A 27,896-nucleotide genomic window follows, 5' to 3' on the forward strand; every position below is an offset into this window, starting at 1 on the left:
TATTGCGAGCTGTTAAATTTGTATTTGCATAAATGTCACTGTTAAATTAGGATTGGGATTTGCTAAAATGTCCCACAACCGCCTACCTACCGCTGAAACAGGACTTAGGTAGACGGTAATCCCAGCCATTCTGGCTTCTGACAGCTTGCTGAGCAGTAGTTAAGGTGCTTAAGTTAACGACAATCGTCGCGTATTAATGTTTAAACGTTCAACCCAAATACCCTGTCCCGCAAAAGAAACCGAACTTGTGTCATACACTTAAAGGAGTCAAGTGAAGGCGTGCGCGCGTTAATTCCAACTAATTGCCTCGGGGTGAAACTCATTGAACTTTTGTTGTCGAAGAGGATGGTGGTGTCTGGCTGACATCACACGCTTCGGATGCAGCTCCGGGCTCGATGCAAATCTTTGCAAGAATCTTAAAGGCTCAGAGTTCGTGATCGTGACCGTGACGGAAGGTGTCATGTTGCGCGCGATATTTGTGCTGTCAAAGAGAAATGAAATTGTTACAATGTTGTATTTAGGGTAGTGCCGTTAATTGTTGGTTTTTGTTAAGGTGAATTTTTGTACAGTGATCAGTTGTTGAGAATCTTACCTTAGAAGTGCAAAGAAAGTGATAAATTGCCATCGTGCTGGGATGGTTTGTTGACGTCTCGTCGTGGTAAAAGGCTTTCCTTGTAAGCATTTGCTTCGAGAATTCAGGAAAGGATCTCGTAGAGGAGGCAAACATGGCCAAGGCGGCATCGTTGAAGACAGGCCACACGGAACCTTTCGAGGACTATCTAAGTGAGTTAACCCTGCATTCAATATTTTAGGTTTGTTTTATGTGTTTTGTCAATGTTTTTAATAACATGTAATTTACAAGGGGGAAATATTTGGTCGTGTTTATGAGGCCTTTATGTTATTAGAATGAAATAATCAAACAACATAGATAAATGCATATTACAACAAAAAAAAAAATTTGCAGCAGAGGGTTAACATTAGTTATGCCGGTTGGGTCTTGTAAAATTCATCAGCGATTTTTTTTAATGTCATCCCTCTGATGGCGCCAAAAAGGCGCCCGCGAAACTTGTCACACAATGAAAATATGGGAACCGTAAATGAGTCATGTGTTATTTTCTCGCGTAAAAAGTGATATTTCAATTGATGTGGTGACAGTGTTTTATGTTGATTTGATGAAACGAGATCTTTCCCTCTCTTTGTTCAAAGTGGGTTAGGAGCACGTGGGAGGCGAACGTGATTTGTGGTTCGTAGCTGTAAAGTTGTCACGTTTGATGTTGTTTCGGATGTTATTATTAGAAAACAGTAATTTGTATTCAGAGCGTCACTTGAGCTAAAAATCCAAATTTTGCCAAATTCTGCGAATAAAAAATGCAATTCGATAACCATTTATGTGCAATCTAGATGCAGATCACGACACAGACTTTGTTTTTATTTTATTTTTGCTTAGATAGAGGTTGAAACACAATCCAAAGACTGATGGTATGACAAAGAAGTCACCATTAAACATTCAATCCACTTTGAAGTTACTCGAACTGCAAACACGAGCAGTACTCTACAAAAGTGCTCAAATTAATCAACCCAACCCCCCAACAAATTAACCCTTCATACTAGACAAATCTCCCGCCCCACTTGAGCGGCTAATGTCTGTGAGGCATATCAACTTTCGCGCGCTGGCGGGAAACCGCACTTTGGCATTGAGCTGTCGATGTTTGTCTCGTGTTCGCGTCGTCATCAATCGTTGTCACAGGCAGGCAAATTTCAGCACGTCACCGACGTTACCGACCTCCTAAAGCGAGCGAAACCGATTGATTGGGACGGCGTTAGAACGCGACTTGTACTTGTACTCGCTAGATAAACGGTACCCACCGGCAATGTAATGAACCGTGATTGGTAGTTGTTTGCTGTCGAGGAGTTTATGTGGATCGGAACTGTTGAAAAGAGTTGATTTGGAAACATATGGTGGAAACAATCTTTAACATGTTAGTTTTGTTTATATTTCATTTTTGCTTTAAAAGTTTGTTTTTTTCTCTGACATGAGACTTTTATAGTGAGTTTTTTTAAAGTTTAAATAAATTTGAGTTCAACACATTATTCAAGTCATATACTGCCCAAATTCGCATAAATGTCCCATATGAGCAATTCTCTACGAAATCGGTCTTTTTTCTTCAATTTTAATTTTTGTATTTTTTAATCCGACTGAAACTTTTTTGGATCCTTCGGTATGCCCAAAGAAGCCATTTTGCATCATTAGTTTGTCCATATAATTTTCCATACAACTTTGGCGGCTGTCCATACAAAAATGATGTATGAAAATTCAAAAATCTGTATCTTTTGAAGGAATTTTTTGATCGATTTGGTGTCTTCGGCAAAGTTGCAGGTATGGATACGGACTACACTGGAAAAAAAATAATACGCGGTTAAAAAAATTGGTGATTTTTTTATTTAACTTTTTATCACTAAAATTTGATTTACAAAAAAAAACACTATTTTTATTTTTTTTAATTTTTTGATATGTTTTAGAGGACATCAAATGCCAACTTTTCAGAAATTTCCAGGTTGTGCAAAAAATCATTGGCCGAGTTATAAATGTTTTAATCAATACTGATTTTTTTCTAAAAATCGAAATTTTGGTCGCAAAAATTTTTCAACTTCATTTTTCGATGTAAAATCAAATTTGCAATCAAAAAGTACTTTACTGAAATTTTGATAAAGTGCACCATTTTCAAGTTCAATCCATATTTAAGTGACTTTTTTGGAAATAGTCGAAGTTTTTCATTTTTTTAAATTAGTGCACATGTTTGCCCACATTTGACAAAAATAATTTTGAAAAGCTGAAAAAATTCTCTATATTTTGCTTCTTCGGACTGTTGATACGACCTTTAGTTGCTGAGATATTGCAATGCAAAGGTTTAAAAACAGGAAAATTGATGTTTTTTAAGTCTTACCCAAATAGCCCACCATTTTTCAATGTCGATATCTCAGCAACTAATGGTCCGATTTTCAATGTTAAAATATCAAATATTTGTGAAATTTTCCGATCTTTTCGAAAAAATATTTTCAAAATTTTCAAATCAAGACAAACATTTTAAAAGGGCGTAATATTGAATGTTTGGCCCTTTTGAAAAGTAATCTTTGCATTGCAATATCTCAGCAACTAAAGGTCGTATCAACAAAGTCCGAATAAGCAAAATATAGAGAATTTTCTCAGCTTTTCAAAAATATGTTTGTCAATAATGTGGGCAAACATGTGCACTAATTTAAAAAAAAAATGAAAAACTTCGACTATTTTCAAAAAAGTCACTTAAATATGGATTTAACTTGAAAATGGTGCACTTTATCAAAATTTCAGTAAAGTACTTTTTGATTGCAAATTTAATTTTACATCGAAAAATGAAGTTGAAAATTTTTTGCGACCATAATTTCGATTTTGAGAAAAAATCAGTATTGATTTAAAAATTCATAACTCGGCCAATGATTTTTTGCACAACCTGGAAATTTCTGAAAAGTTGGCATTTGATGTCCTCTAAAAAATATCAAAAAATAAAAAAAATAAAAATAGTGTTTTTTAGCAAATCAAGTTTTAGTGATAAAAAGTTAAATAAAAAAATCATCAATTTTTTTTTACAGTGTATTATTTTTTTTCCAGTATAGTCCGTATCCATACCTACAACTTTGCCGAAGACACCAAATCGATCAAAAAATTCCTTCAAAAGATACAGATTTTTGAATTTTCATACATCATTTTTGTATGGACAGCTGCCAAATTTGTATGGAAAATTATATGGACAAACTAATGACGCAAAATGGCTTCTTTAGGCATACCGAAGACACCAAAAAAGTCGTATTAAAAACTACAAAAAAATGAATGACCGAAATCCTAGAGAACTGCTCATATGCAAAAACAGCAAGCTGAGAAAAATGCATTTCTGGAGTTTTTTTTTTTTTTTGAAAAGGTCCTATAAACCAAATTTTCATTTTTGCTTTTTGGGTGTTTTTGAATGCCCCTGACTCAAGGCGGTTCTTAAAACTCCCAAAAAGCAAAAAAAAAAAAAAAATTTGGTTTATAGGTCCTTTTAAAAAAAACTCCAGATTTGAAGTTTGTCCCATACATAAAGCTACGTGTTTTAAGTTTTCGCGATAAACTGGATTTCCTCCTGATTTCTAGAACAAAGTTCTGGATGTTATGGGCTCTTTTGAGAGCACACGATTTTGAACCAAACTGCATCAAAAACTCTAAATTGTTGAAAATGCATATGGGACATTTATGCGATCAGGTGCAGTATAGCTCATGTCAAACTACCAGGTTTTTGATTTGGTAGAAGATACTTAGATATTTTTTAATTCGATACGTTTAACTTTTTTTTTTAGAGAAAGAAATCTACTTTTTTGAAAAGCAGATTATGATTTTTTGCGAACTTATATCTGGAGTTTTTTTTGAAAAGGTCCTATAAACCAAATTTTCAATTTTTGCTTTTTGGGTGTTTTTAGAACCGCCATGAGGCAGGGGTATTCAAAAACACCCAAAAAGCAAAAAATAAAAATTTGGTTTATAGGACCTTTAAAAAAAAAAAACTCCAGATTTGATAAATGTTTAAAATGCAAAAATATGCTAAGTGTGCTATCTTGTTCTAAGCTTGCTGGTTTTCCTATCTAACGAAAAAACGAAGTTGACTTTATAGCTGTCGGCCACCATTACTAGTACCAACCACTAGTGTCTTCCTTTTATCTACAAAGACTTCGGTTTTCCTATCTAGTTAGCATAAGAAAGCACAGAAGCGTCGAAATCGTGAAAAACTTATCACTCATTCTTTTTTATTCATTTCAATGCAATTTTAATGTGCAAATCTGGAGTTTTTTTTGAAAAGGTCCAGTAAACCAAATTTTCGGTTTTTGCTTTCCGGGTGTTTTTAGTACCCCTGACTCAAGGCGGTTTCAAAAACAACCAAAAAGCAAAATCTGAAAATTTGGTTTATTGGACCTCTTCAAAAAAAAAAAAAATAAAATAAAAGGAAAGAAAGAAAACTCCAGAAAGGAAAAGGCTTGAATTAATAATTTGGAAACAAAGCCCTTTCGTGATCTTTGTTCAATTCAATCATTCTAAACCTCCATCGAGCAACGGTACTCATCTGATTCATCGTCACCACCCGTCGCTGGCGCTGGAAAAACGTGTGCGCGCTCTATATGGGAGAGTGTGTCGCTTTAGGTTTAGTCTTTTTGCAACGATAAACGCGGCATTACCAGTTTTGGAGCAGCAGCGGTGGCTTGCAAAACGTTTGCAAATCTTTGGAAAACATAAGATTTGCTTGTTTTGGGATTCGTCCAAATAGGGTTTAATTATTCCGAGTTATGTCAGAAGCTGAGGTTATCACGTACGAAAGTGTCGAGGAAAATTGTCAAGATTTTCTAGGTAGTTTGGCAATTTTGAAGAACTCATCGAGCGATGACGTTCGCTGGAAACGATTTGTCACCGAGCAATTCTTCGCGTTGGGACTGATAAGCCAACGCGGTGTAATCGGTAACCTTAAGTACCTACTAGTCAGTTTACTAACTCCAACACCGTTTCGTTTGTGTTCTCTCTTTTAGATGCTCTACTCGCTGACCTGCAGAACACGGTGCCGGGACAGCATCAACACGTTGGAGGTGGTGGCTCGTCGGTCCCTGGCTATGGCAGCTTGAACGGCGTGCGGAACAAACAGACTTCGAGTCCGGTAAGTTGAACTACTTCGGTGGGGCAAGAACCATTTCATCAAAGTTTAAACCGACGACATCTTCGCTACGGGATGCTGTTTCATCACCAGTTCCACGTAGACCACATTCTTCGAACCACGGTATCTCTCCCGGGGCGTTGAATGTTTACAAACATTTTTGCCGCTCGGAAAGTGCTTCCTGGCCTGGCAGGGCTAAACTTTTACGAGGTGACAGTGAAATCTGCGTTGATTGCAAAATCACACCCGGCTCTTCGAAGACCCCGGACGACCCTTCTTCGCTATCTCCGTATCGCGCCGAAATGCGTTTTAAAGTGGCCGTAAAGAAGCCGTTAATCGCTTCCGATGAAACATTTACGGCCAGATTTCTTGGTGCAGACTTCAGTGACTTCTTTAAATCGCAGAAAGAAGAGTGTGTCTTTGTACTAGCTCTTCCCTACCAAAGGATACTTTGTGTACCAGCATGACTCACCGAGTGTCGCATGGCGGTTGACCAATTTCCGCCCGTTGACGGACGGGGACTCTGTGTTTGACCATGAATCAATGTTTGGCTTCGGACGTAATTTGGCGTGCAACGTGCGCGTTGATGTTTGTCTACCTGCAGGCGCCGACCTCGTCTGCTTGGGATCGATCCAATTCTTTGATGATTTTATTACGTTTGGCGACTTGGACTGAGAGAGTTATTCTAAAATTAGGTCAGAAGACGCCGACGCGCTCAGGTGTTGGCCAACTTAGTACAGTCAAACTCTGGTAGTACGACACTTTTTAATTGGGCACCAAAGTTCAAGCATCTCAAAGCTATTTAAATTTGTTTTCCTGTTTTGTGTTTATTATTTTTAAATATAATTTTGCTTTTTAGTTTTTACTTACCCTAGTTGTTTGACAAGAATCTTTTTCAAAATATGGTATTTTACTGTAAAACATTTCGAAATAAGCACTAAAGTGCTAGGCGTTGCTTTACGCGAGTGATGCCCAAGTGCGCCAAATTGCAGCAATTGCACATTTGCCATCCTGCTCGGAATCGTGCTATTTCTGCTGACTGAGGCTGACCAGATGCAACACTTAATTATCAATTTGAATCGGAAAATCTTCAAACCAAGGCTTTCGCTTTGCTGTTTTGCAATAGAATTATGTTTATTTTCGTCTGATTTGCTTTCTAAACAGGTGGTTGGTATCAAAAGCCACTAATTTACCCCATGTAAATATTTGCGAAACTGCCCTGAAATTCCATACCAAACATAAATATTCCCATTACTCATCAAATCTCTTTTGGTTTTTTTTTTCAATTACAGCAAGCAGCCTACCAGACGTCCTCGACGAAAACCATCACAGAGACACGTGGCGCGAACGGGTACGGCAATGGTTCCCTGCCGCGGTCCACCACGCCCCATCACAACAACTCGCTGCCCCGGTCCAGCACACCGCAGCAGCAGAAACTGCCCGGATCCGCCTCCGGAAACCTGTCCGAGCTGGACTCGCTGCTGCAGGACTTGAGCAGCGCTCGCTACGGAAATATCGCGGAGAAGCGTGAGTTCCTCAACCTTGGTCTTAAATTTAACGATTCTTATAAAAGTTTCTAATTTTAAATGTAGATCCTCCCAACAATGGAACCACTAGTCCCTCGCCGTATGCCATCAACGACTCCATCAAGCGGCCCTCGGTCGATAGTCTGCTGGACGAGCTGAGCAATGCCAACCAGAATCCGATCTATGCGGTTCCTTATGGGTAAGAAATATCTGTGATTTATTTTAAAGAATATTTTTCAACGTTGGTTTTTTATTTTAGCAATCAATCGCCCAACCCGACCCAACCTGGTCGGCAGGTTACGATTACCGTGCGGGAAACGACTACGGAAAAACTGACCGGAACGCCGAGTGCCAACTATCAGAACCAGAGTAAGTACTGACTATGCAACATCTCGCGAAAAAAATTGTTGTACATTTATCAGCATATTGGATTGATTGATATTAATGGTTTTTTTTACTTGGAATTGAAATAAAAAAATATAAAAAATAAACTACAGGCCATGGTATTTATATTCGAATGTAAAAAGCGTTTTTAACTGCATTTTACACCTGTCCAGTTGTTTTGCATTCATTCGTTTTCTACATATTTTAGCACTGGCGAATTTTGTTTTTCGCCTAGAAAAAAAAACTTTTTGCGGCGGTTGTACAACGGAATTTCACAAAAAATCAAAATATTTTTGATTGATCCCAGACATGCTATATATGTATGATTTTAAATGCAGGAAAATGCATTTCCAATTGTTTTCAGTTAATTGGACTTCTACTTTCTTAAAAAAAAAATGTTTTTTTGTCCCTCGATTTTCCGTCCGACTTGGAAGGGGGTGGGGGAGCGGCCCCAAAAAAATATTATTAACTTTTGGGCGAAAAAATTGCAGCAAAGACATGATTTTTTGAATATTTTATTACTATTTTCTTTAATAACAAATCGAATATGCAACCATAAACAACTACTTTTTTGGAAAATTGCACAAATTCCGGGTTAAGGATACAAAAAGTTCTCATTTGATTTTTTTAATCCTTTTATATAGAATGTTATGATCTAGCGAGGGACAGAATTGAGACGGCTAAAAAAGAGGCGTGCCAATGTGGGAATGGAAAGATTTTTTTTGTTCTCTTTTATCCTTTCTCATCTACCAGCTATTTTCTGTTTTTTGATGTTCTGATACGACTTTTGTTTACTATCCAACATTTGCTTCTGATTTTATTTTATCAACTATTGTGTCAACTATCTCTCAAGTCTTTTCCACTCTGTTTCAGAAAATTTTACTGCTGTAACATTCTGTGTGATTTCCATATTTAATTTATTTAGTTATGTATTTACAAAAAAATAAATATCCGCCAATTAATTTATGCTACTTATAATTTATAATACAAAAAAAAAAAAAATTATCTGCCATATAATTTGTTTTTAAACTAATATAAGCTTATCGATTATCATTTTCCTTCACCATATATATTTGCAATAGTTACTGTCTGTTTCTAAAGCCATAACATAACATTAAACTTATACTTTTATTCTTTAACCTACAATCAAAAATTTATGCTACTATCGATTTTTTAGATAGTAAGTTTTAATTGGTTTTCAAACTTCAACTTTGTTTGAAAATTTCTACAATAAATTTAAAAAAAATCAACGTTTGTTTCAAAGTTTATCTTGATTCTAAAATTTCGAAATTATTTTAAAGAAAATGGCCTAACATTTCAGAAAAATATTTTTTTTTGACATTTAAAATCGAGCCAACAGTTGTTTCCAAGACATCGCGAGTTGCAAAATGAGAGTTACTTACGCACTTTTCACAAAATTTCAAATGTCAGAATCTGCATCTCAGCAACCAGCAAGTCTGATCAATAAAATAAAAAAAGTAAAATTGTAGGAACTTATTGAAATATTTTTTCCCAGCCAAAAAAAATTGCTACAATGTTCCAACAGTTATTCCTAAAGATGAAGGAGTGATTACAGATCAAAATTTTCAGCAATATATTTTTTGAATTGAACTTTTACACACCAATTGAGAACCCCAATGTATTTTTAATGTTATAACTAGGGTTAGTGAAATTTCACGATTTCGCGGACAGCGTGAAATCCGTGAAATTTGGCTTTTTCCGCGAAATCCCGTGAAATTTTATGTTTGTGTGAAACTGTAACGATTTTTCTCAAAATGATTTATCTAACTCAAATAGAAATAAACATAATCTTATGAACTACTGTAGAATTAAGCGAGTGAATTCCCTTGTTCATTTGATAACACAGGGTTAGTGATTTTTGGCGATTTCGTGGACGGTGTGAAATTCGTAAAATTTATCAATTTTCTCAAATCATGTTTGTTTTCTTTTTTTTTTTTCAAAATAACAACATAATAAATATTTCATCCTAACAGACTTGTTAATTAAATTTTATTAGCTTTAAATTGAAAACCTTGATAAGAATCATTTGAATAATTTTTCAGATTTTGCAGTGTTTTTAGAAACTTATTATTAGTTTAGTAATATTTTCATTCGCTGTAATGACAAATTTACTGCTATTTTATTTGAAAGGTATGGTTTCAAAATAAATTAAAAGAATCATGATTTGTTTTATTAAAAATAAAATGAAAGCTTTGAAATCAACTTTTAAAAATTTTACAGATTTTATCTGTGTCCTGTTTAATTTTAACGATATTTGATTTTTTGGGTGTATTTGTCCTGTTAAAGTTAAAAAACGACTTAGTTTTTGTTTTCATTTTGCATAAAAGTTTTTCGTTACAAACTACATTATTTTTTACTTTTGATTTAAAATTTAAATTTTGAAAAGGGATATGAAAACCTTTAAAAAAATGTTAATTTGCTAAATGTCACAAAAAAATTCAAATTATTTCACTCATTTTTGCTGGACAAGATTGTTAAATCTTGCTTTGATATGAAATTCAATAAAATGAAACAAATCAGCGAAAACTTTTAAACTTTATATGTCGAAAAAAAAGCAGTTCAATAAATGAGAATACGCATGCCCTACATTTTATTTCAAAAGCCCATCCATAAACTAGGTGGAATCATTTTTGAAAATTAGAAGAATTTTTTGTTGCATCACGTTCAAATTTATGAAAGATTTTTTTGTTTATTGAAGAATAATATATAATGAAGCAAGAAAAGTAGTTTCTGTGATTTAAACATGAGATTCTCAGAGCTATTAAACATTTTTCATGTTCCGCGAAACTTGCGTAAAAATTGGTGTTTTGAAATTGAGTTCCCCGTGAAATTTGCAATTTTCGAGCGTGAAAAATCACTAAGCCTAAACCATGGACATCATTCAAAAAAAAAAAAAATTAACTTAAAAATGCCTACAACTTCAAAACCGTGAACTTTCAAAAATATGTAAAATTCGATTTGGCATTCAAAAATGATTTTTGGAATCCTATTCACCATTGAACCACCATTGATTCAAAAATCATTTTGCGCCATTTTAGCGCGAGACATTAGAAAATACCATCTCAAGATAAAGATTTCTGAATATTAACATGCCCATTAGGGTGGTCCAAAGTCTTCAAAATGTATGTTCTCATGTTCTCACTCGTAAACAAATATAACTAAATCAATATTCCTGATAGAACTTATATGTCCCTATTCACCCAAAATAAGGGCACACAGTTACAATTAGCTCCATGTTGTTGTTGATTTTATTAGGGGAACTTTAACCCTATGGGTCATTCGCTCCCGGATTGACTCAATAGAAAACTACGAGTACCTCTTAAATAAAAATATTACAGCACATGTGCTATTTTGAAGGATACTGTGTAACTATTTTTCCCTCCTTTGCTCAAGAGAACAACTCTTATTACCAAGTTTGAACTAGGTGTCCCATATCTGAGTTTAGGTTAATTTTTGAACTGATATTTTTACCAAAACACCCTAATGAATTATATAAAATGAAATGATTTTAATTAACATTTAAAAATAATCTGGAACGATCCAAATATATTTTCAAGCACATTTCGCTGTGATTAGATAAGTTTTTACTGGTTCTAGATAAAATCTGAAAACACTATATTAGATTTCATCCTGGGCGAAAATTGGATCTCATGATTTTTGATGACCCCAGAAATCACCCACTTTATTTTATTGAAATAACCTTTAGTAAACATTTAAAACAGGTAAATCATTAGATTTTCATGAAATTCAGACATTCAGTGAAGCTATGAACTATTCATATACATTACTTTCGAACAAAATGAATTGTTTTCCCTCATTAACATTATTACCCGCTGTAGTCGAAATTGACAAAAATATGGCGGCTGCAATAAGGCTTATTTTGAAATGCTTATAAAAACTTAATAAACAATAGAAGTTCACTAGGAAAGTTTCAATAAGAGCTAGAAATGAATGAATTTTTAAACCTACACAATAAATTCAACCAAAAAATGGTGTTATGTATTTAGCTAAATACATATTAATTCCAGTAGGTGGGTGAAAACTGGGTCCTCTACCCTATCAAATTCTAAACAATTTTAGGAACTAAGATCATCACTAATTTTGGAAAAACTTTCCACTTGTTTTGCGTACCTGGGCTTAACAAGGGTGGGTGCCGCGGTCAGAAACGTTTAAATTAGGAATTTAGCCTAGATCTTGGATTTCAGCGGGTAGCCCTGAGTAAGCCCGGATTTGGACCACCCCAATGCCCATTTTGTATGAACAGCCCACACAAATGTATGAAAAATGTAAGATACAAACTTGTTTTGAAATTGGAAAAGCATAGACAAAGTTTCATTCAAAAAAAAAAAATTAAAATTAAGGATCTCGAAAAAATTGCGATTTTTTCGGAATAACCTACTCTAATTATGAAGAAAAAATTAAATTGAGGTTTTTTTAAGTGTCATCAATTTTAAAATGGCGACATTTCTAACAAACTGTCTGATTCTTATGTCCAAAGATGAATCATTCGTTAAATTGTTTGAAAAAATCATATGATTTTTTTTTTAATTCAAGAAAAACATTGCAAAATGGTCGAAAATTCAATGTTTTGAGTGTTATAAAAATGTTTGAAAAAAGTAGTATATACAGATTACAATGGTATAGATCTATTATTACATAAAGCCTCATTTTAATAAAACTAAATATAGCAGTTCACACAAGGTTTAACCATAAATCGATTTTAGCTTCAAATTAAGGTTCATAAACATATGAAAGACAATACCTTATAGGTCCTTTAAAAAAACTCTTGATTAGTTAGTTAAATTAGTTCTGCAGAAAACATCTATATAAAATGTTGTAGATGTTTTAGAAAAAAAAATGTTTGTTTAATTTTATTTTTTATATTTTTTTCAAAGTCCAGAATTAAAAAACCATCGGTTTTCATTAGTACCGATGCCAGCTTTGCACAGAAATGACGAGTAAACTTGTGAGTGCGCCCGATACTTATGCAAGCAGAAACACATCGAATGGTGCTTGTATCTTACGTAGAATCACACGGTTTAAGTGGACTGTTTTTTAAATGAACATGATTGAACAAATTTCAAATATTTCTTTTTAAGTATGCTCTGTTTGCAGAAACTAAAAAATAATCTAAGTGTATTGAAATTACTGTGCAAAATTATTGATTAAAAATAAACTTATTCTCTTTTCGTTCCAGTGTACCAACAGCAGCTCGCCCAGAACGAGCAGGGCAACTACACGTCGTCCGCCACCAAGGAGCTGGACGATCTGATGGCATCACTGTCCGATTTCAAGGTAAGCCCTCCGGAAGAAGAAACCGAGCATGAATGAAACAACGAAAAAAACAAAACCCCACGCAACCTTGAAGCAGATGATTTCCGCCGATGTTCGAAATCACCAAATCTGGTGCCGACCAGTTGGGGTGTGTAGCGTGGAATTAAAAATACTCTGGATTACAAAATTGTCAGGCAACGCGGCGTCATCGTTTTTGGTGGGATATTATTAAATTTAGAACGTTTTTTTTGGATGTGTGTGGTTGATCTGTGCAGAAAACTTTCCCCCGCTTCTGCCGACGGAAGTCTGGCTTGGAGGAGTGTACTATGTAGTGTGCACACGGACCGGTCGATTTTGTGATTGATTTTTGATTTTATTTTGGGAAATTAAAATTCGATCTTGTGTTGCGGGGTGGGGAATAGAGGGATTTAAGTTAATGAAAATTTGAGTGACGGTCGTTTCGCCGTCCAGAAGCGGTGATCTGATTGTTGCAAAAAGTCATGAATTCCATTTATTAGTATTTCGCTTGCAATACTTTGAACGATTTGATTTTCGGAAGAAAAGAAAACAGCATCATTTACGACTGACGAGAAAGGAGGTTATTTTTAGCATTTCCCCTAGTGAGGCCAAAGAAAACGTTGTTCCAGCCAACACAAATCCGTATTAATTCGGCGTTTGGCGCACGGTGGTTTATTATTTAATGTAATCTTTCTGGCCATAAATTGCTAGGTTGTCTAAGTTCAAGAGCACCATCATTGGCAGCGCATGGTGGTTGAGCCGTCACTCTTTTCCCCCGTGGGCGTACTTTAAATCACTTTTTCTTAGCACGGGGCTGGTGGAAATTGCATTTTCCGATCCAAGCACGCGAAATCGCTGTGGTGCAAGGTGCAATCTGCGCTTACTTTGTGGGATGCCGACGGTCACGTTGACAGGTACTTGCCCTCCATAGGGAAATGGTCCAAATATCTTATTCCGAAGCGCGACTGCTGTGGCCACCGGGAGGTTGACAGGAGTAAACTCAATCATCAAACGTGCCGGGAATTGCAACAAAAAAATGAAAAGAAGTGCAAATTGCAGCGACGTTTGATATTTAACCCACAAATGTCGGCCTGTGGACAAGCATGAAGATGTGTGTGTCCATATGCAGCCAAAAATTAATGACTTTTATACAACAAGTCGTGAAATTAGTGCCAAAAACCATTTAGAACGACGCCAGCCAGGTTTGCCCATTTGGCCAGTGAAATGTGATGGTTTGGTAATTTAAAATTTAGCGTTTACAAGTTCATTGTAGCGTGACTGGCGTAATGAGTTAATACATCCGATTGCAGTTGTTCAAACAAAATTGACTGTTCTTTAATTTGCTCTTTTAGATGTTCTTTTATGACATATTTTAGAACTAATTACAGGACATTTTCAAAATATTTTTTTTAAAAGTTTATGAAGGAAGCTACCCCTGAAAAAAAGTTGTGAAATGTTTTAATAAAAATAATTTCAAAGCCTTTTGCAAAGTAATGCTTGATTTTAAATACAATTTTGAAATTATTTTCATTCAAAAGACCAGAAAAGGGACCATCCTTAAACCACGTGGGCACGTTGATTATCGTTATCGTTAACGATGACGATAGACGGACCCCCCCCCCCCAACCGATAACTCATTTTTTAAATCTTTCTAAAATCAACTTAATTCAACCATATCATGTAACGGTATTTTGTTAAAATGTTAGAAAAGCACAAATAATTTAAAAACGCATTCAAAATTTCGTTTCATCTGAAACCCATTTTGTAAATTTTGAAATATTGAGTTTTTTCGAATAAATATGGTATCTTGAAAAAAATTTAATTTCTAACAAAAAGGACTCTAATGAACTGCAGAATCAAACAAAATTTCGATTCAAATTTTGCAAAGTTAAAAAAAATGAGGACCTTTGAAAAAAAAAATACGGTACAGTGAAACCTCTTTTTACGCGATGCATTACGCTTTTCTAATTTGTCGATTTCTCTAAAACGACGCAACGTCTTTGCAAGGTTTTAAAAGCAATTTGTAGGTTTTTTTCAGATCTATAAAACGTTTTTTGAAGCTTTCAAAAATATTGTATGCACAGAAAAAAAAATGATGGTAATATTCATCAGGAAATAGTGACAGATTATGTGGCTAAATTTTACCCCAGAAAATGATGAATTTTCATCAGTTTTTGATTAATATTCATCAGTAGGGTTAGTGAATTGTCACGATTTCGCGGACAGGGGGAAATTCGTGAAATTTGAAGATTTCCGTGAAATCCCGTGAAATTTGTCAATTTTCTCAAATCAATTCTTTAAAATAATAACATAATCAATATTTCATTCATTAATGACTTTTTAAGTAAATTTTATTAGTTTTCAATTGAAAAGTGTGATACGAACCATTTGAAAAATTGTTAGCAAACCCTACATTAACATGCAATTGATAGAACAGTTACTAAGAAGTGAATGCAGCGAAATTTTAAATGATGTTAACAAATGTCAGTCTCAAAATAATATAATCTCGCATTTTTTTTTAAATTCTGTATTTTTCAACTGAAACTTGTTAAATTTTATTTTATTGTGATATTTTCTTTTATTTTTTTTAGCAATCAATTACCTAATAGCAACGAAAAAAACCTAATAGCAAACATTCTTGTAAAAGTAACATCAAGTGGAAAAAGTCGTATTTCCCGTTTCCTCCGGTCAATGATTTAACCGGAGGAGCAAAAAAATTGATTGAAAAATTGAGTTTCATCAGAATAAAGAAAAATATTGAGTTAATAGATTGCTATTTACTAGATAATCTAAAAAATGTTTATCAATTTTATTGAAGAAAATAACTTAATTTAACAATTTAATCATTATTTAATTTGATATTTGAAACATATAATTTTATAAGAAATTAAAAGAGTCATGCATGGTTTATTAAGCATAAGCATAAGCATAAGCATAGGTACTCACCCGCAGTTGATACTCCGTTATTGACCAGGACTTCCAGAAGTTACATCCACGAGCCGTGGAAGATGAGTGGGTGCTATCTTTCCTCGCTTCGCAACTTCTCAGTCATGCTTGGTTTATTCAACATTAAGTTATTATTTATTTGTTAGTTTTTTTTTCGATTTAGTTTTTTATCTTTAAAGTCACCTTTTAAGTAGACTTCACCTGTTTGATTTTTACGATATTTGATTATTTGCGTGAATGGCTCCCGTGGAAATTTAAAAAAAATGTTTGTTTTCTGTTCGGATTTTTATTAACATTTTGAAGATTTCGTTACAGATTAAATTATTTATCCCTAATGATTTTAAATTTAGTTTTTGAAAAGTGAGATGAAAACTCAAAAAATATTTTCAACTGGGCAAAATGTCGCATAAACAGTTATTTTAATTGTTAGATTGTATTGTTGAATTTGGATTTGATATGAAATTCAATAAAATGTTACGGATAAAATAGTAGCAAATCAGCGAAAACTGTTTAGCTGTATTGGTCGAACATTACAAAAGCAGCTCAATAAATGGCTATACGTGGATTTTTTTTAATTTACTATAAGTTTTTTTAGTGTCACGTTCAAATAAAGTTATGATTACCGTAAAACGGGGTGACTTTGATAGCCGGGGTGACTTTGATAGGTTTGCGATTTTTCCGCAAAATGAAGAGTACATTTAAAATACGAAAGGAATGGTTCAGAAACATATTGACCGTGGTAGAGAAGTGTTCAAAGTACCTCAAGAAGAACTTTTCATAAAATTTTGAAAAGTTTAAAAAGTTAGTTAACTATAGTTAAGAAAATGTTGATGGAAGTCATTATTTTAAACTTCTCAAAGTGTCATGATTTTCTCAATGATCATGATTTTTAATCGGAAAACAGAATGCATTTTCGTATTCTTTGGACAATTTTCCACTAGGAGAAGGTTAAATAAGTTTGTAAATAATAAATAATATGTGTGTTTGAAACACAGTTTAAAAAAAACTCAAAATTTATAGGCATTTTCAGTTGAACAAATTTCATGTAAAATATGAAAACTTGTGATTCGTGCTTCGAATTCAGTATAAAATGCAATATAAATCGATTATTTTATAAACAAAACTAGTTTTAACAAATTTCAGGAAAAATTCCGACTTTTTAGCGATTTTACCTAAAATTGATATGTATTTTGTTAAAAAGCTTATAAACTTAGTTAACTTAACATAAACATTGATTTTTTTTTCTTACAAACCATATCAGCTACTTTAGTGATGGTACATTTAACGTACAAATAAAGTTTGAACATCTTAAATATGATTTTAACAAGAAAAACTATGACTATCAAAGTTAATATTTTAGAGAAAATGCTTTTCCGGTTCTCAACAAAGTGTAGTAATTTAAAAGGATATTTCCTTACTCTACATGAATAATAAATAAATGAAATGAAAAAAGTCACCCCGGAATTAAAACTAAGAATTTTTAACGTAACTATTTTTCTAAACACTATTGAAAAAACTTTTTTTCCAAAATAGTGCATGGACTTTGTGTGGCCTACCCCAGTACATGTTTTAAAAATAATAAGCTTGAGAAAAACCTTACTTGTTGGAAAATATATCAAAAACAAATTGAAATCCTATCAAAGTCACCCCGGTTTACGGTATTTAAGTTTATTGAAAACAAGCATGAAAAGTAGTTTCTGAGAAAGTTATTTTAATATTTTTCACGTTCCGCGAAATTTCCATGAAATTTATGTAATATTACTCAAAAAAGAGTTAATATTCAACCTACCAAATTTTCACCATTCCAAAATTCAACTTTTTTTCTGTGTGGTTTAGTAGAAATCTGAGAAACCAAAAGCGTAACGCCACAGCATAAAAAGAGGTTTCTCTGTATTTTATGATTTTTTTTAGTTTTTTTATTATTTATGTCTTGATTGAACTTTGTTATAATATTTACATTTCTTTTACATGCTATTTTAGTATTTTCAAAAAAACTACAAAAAATAAATAAAAAAAAGCATGCAAAATTTCGCTTTCCTCGATACCCATATTGCAAATTATGAAAATTTGAGTACCATCGAAAACAAATTACGCTATTTTGTGAATAATTTTGAGTATTTACTTTGAAACTTACTACATTTTCAAAAAATATACTTTAGGTTAAAGCATTGAAAAATTTAACATGATATGGTTTGCATAAGTCAGTTTAAGAAATTTTGTATAAATGAATTGTTGGCAATTATCGACGATAAGATTATCGCCGATAGAATGATCGAAGTAACGATAACGATGACGATGGATTATAGTTAACGTTAACGATGACGGTGGATGGAACCCACTGTCATTTTTTACGTTTTATATCAAGTTTTTAAAGAAAAACATTGACCCTTGAAATCCACAAATTAACTTTTTTTCTTACGGATGTAAACAAACCTTAGTTCTCTCTTGGAGTACATATTTTTCACAAAATAATGACATCATAAATCAATGAAAGTCAAGCTTATTTTTGTTTAACGAATGGTCTGATAACTTTTTTTTGTGAAATGGGAGACACAATAACATCCCACAATTATGAAAATTATGAAACAGGCAATATGGGGGCAGTGTTTTTTGTCTTGAAATGCATTTTCTTGTTTGAAAAGAACTACTTTTACTAGCGAAAAACTAGAGAATGTGCAAATAAATGTCCTAAAATAGTAGGGCCGAAAGAAAAGTTGTCTTTGGCATCTTATTGACAAATTACCACAAAAGGGTTCCGAGTTTGTGGGTGTTCCGAGTGTGTAGGATGACTGTACCCATTTTGTATGACCAACCCGCAAAAATATATGGAGGCTTGTATGGAAAAGTTTATGTTGCAAAATTGCTTCTTTCGACATAGGGCAAGTAGGAACAAAGATTCAATCAAATCAAAAAATATCTTCAAAGAAAAGTTAATTTGCGAAATCGTAGAGAACTACACGGAGAAAAATGAGTTCCCAAAATTATGAACAACTAATGCTACTAATTTTATTCAGTATTTCTTTGGCAAATTTCGATGCTTTTCATTAAATTTGATATTTACAAAACTATGCTTTAGGTGAGATTTTGAAGAACTTGTTTGCAAAAAACATTTTTTTTAATTTTCTTATTTAATTTTGTTCAAATCAGTCTTGACCTTTACCTTCATGTTGCTCCGAGGATCCACTAACTCGTGTGTATTATTTTTAAACTGCCAATGTCACGCTCGATGTTGTATATTTTGTTCCAACAAGAGCGTCATTTGAAAATCAAAAGGTTAGTAAAGGCGGGACGGGAGGTGCCCCCCTTGTAGTGGGTGACGATCGTGTACGCGGGTTAGAGCGGCCATATTTTCTCAGATGGGGTGTTGTGGCACCCTTGGAGTGATCGAATATGTCCGCTAGACGCCGCGAAACAACCCCAGCGGAACTAATTTGTGTTGATACTCCTTCGGGCTTATGGGGGGAACATCTAAAGATATACATCGGGACCGCGATCAGCTAGTAAACATTTTCGTCACGTTTGTTTTGCGTACGTGGCGACAAACTTTAATTGAAATGATGCCCATTTATCATCCGCAATGGGTGGTGGACAGTCTTATGACGGACCGTGAAATCCCGCAAGGTGTAATATTTTAGTGTAGGTATTAGAAGTTGGCTGGTGGGAAAAATAGTCTCATTTCACTCAAAATATGAGCCAGGTAGGTTGGAAGTCAAAGAGGACAAACAAATGAGGCGAGAAAGCCAAGATTGATTTAGTACGCCAAATTCGAGAAATTAAATTCTGAAAAATGCAAGCATTTTCTAAAAATATTTATTTAAAATGCAATCTAAAATAGCTCTACTCCGTCACGTGTACTCGAGTTGTAAATTGACCACCCAACGCTAATCGATGACTAATCGCTGGTGCTCAATTCACAAAGGGTGATGATTGTAATTGTTACTGTCACATGTCGTCCGGTGGTTTTACAGTACCGAGAGCTATCAAGCGTTACAGTACCGATTATCACTCGTCACCGGTTCTGTTATTACCTCTCCCGGCAGAGAAAAGAATAACGACCGGGGCATGACACCTAAGGAGCGTCAATAAAACTTGCAACTTTATTGCATAACCATTTGCACTTTTGAACGGGCCCTACTAACTTTGCCCGGCTCTGGCTAGACACTATCTACCGCTAGTGATCTCACGTTAGTTGTTTACAGGCTGAAATGAATGTCACTGCGTAGAACTTTTACTGTGGCCATTATTATAATTAAATTTGGTGTTTTGAAGTCCGCAGCATATTTAACTACCGAACTACATTTGAATTGTAATGATTTGCAGATAAAATTTTACATTTGAAACGAAGCGAGTAGTTCTGTAGATTTTTGCAGATTATTTTGGGATTTCCAACCTGTATTTTTTTTATTTGGATGAAGCTTTTACCATATATTCCCCATCCAATTTTTTTTTTTCATACAAATATTCATACAATTTTGCGGGCTGGTCCTACAAAACGGGTACGTAAATATATGAAAATCTGTACCTGCGGGAATTTTCAGATCGATTTGGTGTCTTCGGCAAAGTTGTAGATTATAGTCAAGACTGTTAAAAAAATAGTTTCAGTCTACCAGGGCACAGTGGTCCGAAACCGAAATCTAGCGTGACAAAATTGATAGCGGCCACACGTTAAGATTTAGAGCTTTGGTGTTTTCGAGACAAATGATCAGGGTCAAAAGGGACATCTTTTGGTATGGTGGGCATTAGGGTGGTCTAAATTTTAGGGTGGTTCAGATTTTTTCTTTTGGCGGGATGACGAGATAGCGCTTTGGTGTCTTCAAAAAAGTTGTAGAGAACACCATTCTGAGCAACTTTGCTGAAGAGCACAAAGCTCTATATTCAAACGGGAAGTTTCTAGAGCCATTTTTGTAATTTAGGTTGAAGTGTTTATGAAAAAAATAGTTTTTTGAACTTATCAACTCAGGCTTGTGTCGTTGCGAGTTGGTGTCTTTTAGACATTTGTAGAGCTTATCAAAACACACATTTATCTTCCAAGAGAGCAAAAATCGGACCTTTAAAACGAAAGTTATAGCCAAAATACGACGAAAAAGTCGTCATTTTGAAATGTGAATAACTCGAAAAGGTGGTGGAGTTTGACCTCACTCTTAGCAGCATCTGAAAGTACACATTTTAGAGTACATTTGCTGAAAATATCTCGGAGGTCTTTTTTGTTTACCTTATTCAATCTCAATTTGAAAATGAGCATTTTTTAATCGTTTTTTTGCCCATAACTTTTGATCGAATTGACCAAAATTCATTGTTCAAGAATAAAAATGTTCATTTTTACAAGCTCTACAATTGTCTAGAAGAGCTCAAAAATGTACAAAATGATCTAGTGGTTGTAAAAGAAGAAACAAGTTTTGGCTGAAATATTTCAGGAATCAACTAAATAATTAAATTTATTCTCATTTTCAAATTGAGATTAAATAAGTTAAACAAAAAAGACCTCCGAGATATTTTCAGCAAATGTACTCTAAAATGTCTACTTTCAGATGCTGCTAAGAGTGAGGTCAAACTCCACCACCTTTTCGAGTTATTTACATTTCAAAATGACGTATTTTTCGTCGTAATTTGGCTATAACTTTCGTTTTAAAGGTCCGATTTTTGCTCTCTTGGAAGATAAATGTGTGTTTTGATAAGCTCTACAAATGTCTAAAAGACACCAACTCGCAACGACACAAGCCTGAGTTGATAAGTTCAAAAAACTATTTTTTTCATAAACACTTAAACCTAAATTACAAAAATGGCTCTAGAAACTTCCCGTTTGAAGATAGAGCTTTGTGCTCTTCAGCAAAGTTGCTCAGAATGGTGTTCTCTACAACTTTTTTGAAGACACCAAAGCGCTATCTCGTCTTCCCGCCAAAATATAAATTCTGAACCACCCTAAAATTTAGACCACCCTAATGTCCACCATACCAAAAGATGCCTCTATTGACCCTGATCATTTGTCCCGAAGACACCAAAGCTCTAAATCTTAACGTGTGGTCGCTATCAATTTTGTCACGCTAGATTTCGGTTTCGGACCACTGTGCAGGGATGGAATAATCGCAAAAAAATCATTTTAGCTTGCGAACTTACTTCACCCGCGAAAGAGAGAGGAGGCAGATCGCACAAAAGAAAATCGCTCCCGAAATTCTCAAAAAAAAATCAATCTGCTGATGATTTTTTGTGAATTTCCTTGTCAGCACCAATTAATAATATTTATTGCACTTTTTTTTACAAAAGTTGGATTCGTTAAAAAAGTATTTTGCATTATTTATGTTTAATAAATAAATACGGCTCAAAACGGTATTATCTTTTAAGCCATAATGCATTATGGTGCAAAATCTGGTTCCAGGGATATGAATTCAAAAATAATGTGATTTTTGAAAAATGGCGAAAATTTGATTATAGTAACTTTAAGGTTATAATTTTCGATTTTATTTTTATTTTTCAATACTCTATGAAGGTAAGCCACCACTAAAACCTAAAAATAATTTCAAAAATTTAAATGATGAAATAAGTGCGTCCATCCCGGAAATTCCCGGGATCATTCCAAAATTAGGAATTCATCAATCCATTCAATTTTGATATTTTGTCCCGAGAATTTGTATTCGGCATGTATCACAAATAATATGGCTTAATATTGAATTTAAAAAAATAGTTTGCATATCCGCAAAATGCCTGACGCTTATTTTTTTTATTCAATATTATATATTTTTAAAAGACTGGGTTCTTTAGTTACGTTTTAAACTTAAAAAAAATAAAAAAAACATCATACTAAATTATTTTCACCAAACACTGGCATGTGGGGTAATTCAGGACAAATGTTACAAATAGTTTGAGCCATTTTTTGCCTGATGTTCTGATTTTTTTTATTTCGGACAGGATCAGAACAAAACAATCAGTACAATTACTAAATAATTTACAAATTTGTTGCTCTAAAATTAAAATTAAAATAAACTGTACCTATTCACACTGTAATCTCTATTTTCCCCAGATGGCGGAAGTGACTTATAGATAATTTGTATAATATGTTTTAAATAAAATATGAATTCTAAACTAACTGAAAATTTACATTGACTGGCATAATTTTTTTCGTTGACGCGTCTTGTTTTGTTTTACATTTTCAAAGAAATTTTTTGATTTTCTGGTCATGTCATATAATAAATAGAAGCTTATTTCATTTGAATCACATTGGATAAAAACCTGTAATTCAGCTAAAATTCAATGTACAGCAAAGAACAAAAATACATTTTATATTTCGTTTAAGCTATCTTAAAAATGCTGTCCTTGTTTAGGTTGAAATTTCGATTATTACCAATTAATAGTATTGAGCTAATTCTTTAATTTAAAGCTTGAAAAACCTAACAAATATAGTTAAAACATAGATTTTATGACTGTTTTTTCCCTTGTCCCGGGAAAATTGAACGCTCTAACAAAAATTATATGTTTTAAAACCTTTTTTAAACGTTATGCTTCATTTTAAAATTGTGAATAGTTTCCGAGACATCATCAGTTGCAAAATTACAAGCTAATAATTGACACCTGGGAAAATTATTTTCATCGATTCGAATGCTTTGTGAGGCTATATTTCAGAAACTATTTGTACAAAGTCTCAATGCAAAAATGTAGAAAATCTTTCCATCTTTTCAAAATATTGAAATTTTGAAATAATTGAATTTAATATGGACGAAACGTCTCGCAGGAGATAGGGGGATTGGGTTGAAAATTTCACATTTGATTGCCACGTGGTTTATACACGATCACTAAGAAAAGACTTTCGTTGAAAGACAAGTGGGCTTCTGAAAACATGGAAAAAGTAGTAAAAAAATGGGCAGTAGTGGGTTAAATCTACAGCTTCCACATGTTTCCGTTCCATTGAAGGTTCTTCTTGATTTATTTTTATATATATCTACATCAAATGACGGATGAAACAGATAATAAATAAAAATAAGTGTGTGATCTAGACTGCCCCGCGTGTCGTAAATGATCTTGATGCTCGAGAGAGAAAGCAGCATTTTATGGTTCATAATTTGTACTAATGAGAATATGGCTGGGCGGACATCAAATTAAAATTGAAAGATTTAAATGAATGATTAGTTATTATGGAAACGTATTCTATTCAAATGCATTTCTCATAATATTATTTCAGTTGTTGAGTAACTTTACAAATATTAGCATCGCATAGGAAACATTGCCGCAACACGTTCACACTTATCTGGCTATTGTTGCCAATCGCGTTGTTGTCGTGCGCTTTTTTTGTCACCAGGAGTGTTGTGTACATGTTGCCTGAGCAATATTGGATTGTTTTGAATTAGTTGCAAATAAGGCTTGGCGACAATAAATGCTGCTTGGGTAAATTTAATAAATCTCTAGCTATTATTTATTCATCATTGATTGACCTACTAATTATATTTTGTTCTATTTTCTCAAGAGTTAGTCCCACAAAAGTCAATCATTTGACCCATTAGGCCAGCAAAACGTTAGTGACAGCTAATTTCCCTCCGGACACGGTGGCCAACAATCGTTAAAAAATAAGCGAAAAAACAAAACAGGAAACAACTGCTAGACGCTAGACGGACCGTGTATTTTGCACTTAGTACACACCTTAAGAGATCACGTAAACAAACGTTGGGCCGCCTCCGGATTTCTGGCTTTTTTCACTCAGTTGGACGAATAGAAGCAAGAAAAAAACAAACCCATGCCCATAAATCTCCTTCAATACCTTTTCCGAGTGAAAGAAAAAAAAAACATTTTTTTGTGATTTTTTATGAAGCGCTAAATTAAGTACCGTTCTTAATCGGTCTGCCTTAGCTCATACTAAGTGTAGTCAGTTAGTCAGTCGTAGTCCAAAGCAACTAGACCTCTCTTTGACAAATGAGCCGTTATTAACTGGTAGCATACCGTGTTCTCGCTCACCTGTGTGATATCCGTTCTAAATTTTGAGGAAAACCGGGGTGAAACTTTGGCCACGGAGAGTTGACAGACACTTGGTTGCCTGTGGAAGGTACAGGCGTCCTAGGTACATGATACACTTTTTTTTAAAGAAGTATTCGAGAAACCCATTTTTAAGGTATCTTAAAAATTATTAATGCATTAAATAATATATGTTTGATTAAATTTAAAAAAAAATCCAATATACGGGCAACCTGTGCACAAGCAGAAAACCCCCCAGCATCCGTCTCTCTTCTGCATCATCTCCACCCTTGGTGGTGCTGGTAGTGGAAAATTGTGTGGGAGTTTTCGCTTTCTGCTTTTACGAGGGATTTTCCTTCGTCGGAGAGTCTCCGCGTGTGTGTTTGCACACGGCGCGCAGCTCAAATTTGGCACAATCCACTTTCAAGCAAAACGGGACGGGAAAAGTCGGATAGCGTCGCGACGCCACGCAAGATTATGATCTCGCACACGATCTTGACCACGTCAAAGGGGGAGTAGGGTTGTTTGTGTGTTTTTGTTTTGGTAGTTGGGAGACTTTGTGTTACAAAGAGAAATTGTTTGTTTTCCATATTAATTTTTATGTATTCTTTCTAACTGATCATATTTTTCCATCTATATTTTTTAATTTAAAAATAAAGTGCAGTTTAAAGGTACCGTCATCAGGGGTGACAATGGGTCTGAGGGTGAGATTGGGATCATACAGAAAATGCTGAAGTTTGTATGACTCAATGTCACCCCTGATGACGGTATTGTTAATTTTGTTATTGGCTGAAATTACCATTTATTGAATAACAAGGCTTTCTTGTGCGGGTTGTAAAGCTGTTCATATTAATTTTGGAAAGTTCAATATTACCTCTTTTTATGTGTAAGTTTTTCTTCAATTCATGCGGAATAAATAAAATTACATTTAAAAGATATAAATTTGCATTTTTTGGTCTTTCTTGGTCCTTTGGTAGATCTTCTGGGTATGATGCCAAGGTCAATTCAAGGAGATGCGGGTGTTATTCCTATTTCACTTTTGGAAAAAAATATGTGACCTGATCTGTCTCAAGATCGAGCCTGAATTGAGTGGAGGCACGAGGCAACAATGCTCTCAGTGGGTAGTAATAACTGAGTGTCAAAAAGTAGAATATAGTGAAGTATCCGTTTATCATCTATTTTTATTTTTGTAAAATTCATTTTTTTAACTTTAGCTTTTTTCAACGGATTATTGAATTTATTTTTATTGTTGGCGATTTTTGTGTCAAAATGTGTTCTAAAGTCTGAAAAATGGAAAATTAAACTCATGTCTTGAAATCAATCTGTATGTTTTGTATTGAAAAAAAAAATGACTTGCTGGACTAAAAAAAATATTTTTAGCCAAAATTTATTGATTTCATGCCTATTTTCTTAACATGGTGGCATAAATAAACCATGTAAAAAATCAAAACAAATTCATATCTCATCTATTTGAAATAAATTGTACATGGTTCATTCATATTTTTTGCCTTCCTCACGTTACTGAGGAAAGGCTATAAAATCACTCGAAAAATAAACTTCTCAATTAGACCTCCTAGACCCACCTTCATGTATACCTATCGACTCAGAATCAAATTCTGAGCAAATGACTGTGTGGTGGGATGTTGATCAAAAAATTGTCACTCAATTATCTCGACATTGGCTGAACCGATATTGTCCGTTTTGGCGTCATTTGATCCGTCTTGGGGTCCCATAAGTCGTTATTAAAAATTATGCAGTTTAGTTAAGTACTTCAAAAGTTATGCTAAAAAAACAATTTTAACAAAAGTCCGGAAGATTGTAAAAAGGGTGGTTTTTGCAAGAAAACCCGTCATGCTATACATTTTCAGAAAGGTATTTAAAATACCTTTCCAACGCGTCCAAAACATTGAAGATCTGACAACCCTATCAAAAGTTATAAGCATTTAAGTGTTATTTATGCGCTTTTTCGAGGCCGGATCTCAGATATTTTGATGAAAGGCTGTCCGGATCTCTCATGCGACCTATCGTTGGAAAGGTATTCAAAAGACCTTTCTAACGCGTCCAAAACATTGAAGACCTGACAACCCTATCAGAAGTTATAAGCACTTAAGTGTTATTTACGCACTTTTTGCATTTTGGATGGCACCCTTTAAATGTGAGGAAGGCGCCAACCACTTAAGGGTGGATTAAGTAACATTTTTTTTAAATAAAATCAAAAATCTTTTAGGTTTTTTCAAATTTTGAGGGACAACAAATCTAGCAAAAAATGTTTTTGAAGGTTATCCATTTTTAATTTCTAGAGTTTTTTTGAAAGGGTCCTATAAGCAATTGTGTTTCATTTGTTTATAGGACCTTTAAACAAAACTGTTGGTTTTAAAAGCTTGGCCAAAAGTGTAGTTAAACACAAAATTTCAAAGGAAATAGATGTCTTACCAACTGAAAACAATTTGATATGCATTTTCCTGCATTTAAAATCATATTTAGCATGTCTGGGATCGATCAAAAATATTTTTAATTTTTGTCAAAATCCAATGTACAGCACCGCAAAAAGTTTTTTTTCGGCGAAAAAAAAAACAATCTCTTCAATACTCGGATAATTAGAAAACTAATGATTGCAAAACAACTGGGCAGATGTAGAATGCATTTTTAAACACTTTTTTCATTAAAATGTTGAGACCATGTCTTGTAATTTCATTTAAAAAAAAAATATGGTTTCAATATTCAATCCGTTACCCTAATAGATTGGGAGTTCCATTGCAGTTAAGTTGTCTTCTTATTCCGCTGCTCTTTCAACAAAAAATAAAGTCGGCTTAAAATTCTCAAGACATTGTTTGCATTTCGCGTTGCTCTGCCCATCCAAACAGTGGGATTTCGCTTTCCCCACACAAACATCCTTTTTCCATTTAATGATCGGAAAGAGAAAAAAATCAGGAAAGAGCCGGGTGGGGGTGCACTTGAAAACGGCGCGCTCCAACCGGAAGGTGGGATGACCTAGACCACGCCAGAAAACGTGAGTGAAATTGAGAACCCACTGGTGTTGGAGTGTGTGCAGCACATAACGCACGCGTCCGTCTGCTGGGAGAATCGG

General features: G+C 34.1%; 1 protein-coding gene across 6 annotated transcripts in view; it reads left to right on the forward strand.

Annotated features, from left to right (window-relative positions):
• LOC120412803 (leupaxin) overlaps positions 1-27,896 on the forward strand; it is a 108,493-nt gene that overhangs the window by 69,280 nt on the left and 11,317 nt on the right. For 4 of the 6 annotated variants that reach the window (XM_039573402.2, XM_039573399.2, XM_039573404.2 and 1 more), the window contains exons 2-6: positions 5,584-5,708; positions 6,998-7,232; positions 7,298-7,430; positions 7,491-7,600; positions 12,834-12,931. In XM_039573402.2, the coding sequence (XP_039429336.1) occupies positions 5,584-5,708; positions 6,998-7,232; positions 7,298-7,430; positions 7,491-7,600; positions 12,834-12,931 (701 nt within the window). Of the gene's footprint in view, positions 1-569; positions 784-5,252; positions 5,408-5,583; positions 5,709-6,997; positions 7,233-7,297; positions 7,431-7,490; positions 7,601-12,833; positions 12,932-27,896 lie in introns of those variants that run through there. The other 2 variants (XM_039573401.2, XM_039573400.2) reach the window with 2 other exon arrangements.

Source organism: Culex pipiens, chromosome 2 (assembly GCF_016801865.2).
Source record: "Culex pipiens pallens isolate TS chromosome 2, TS_CPP_V2, whole genome shotgun sequence".
Classification (NCBI taxonomy): domain Eukaryota; kingdom Metazoa; phylum Arthropoda; class Insecta; order Diptera; family Culicidae; genus Culex; species Culex pipiens.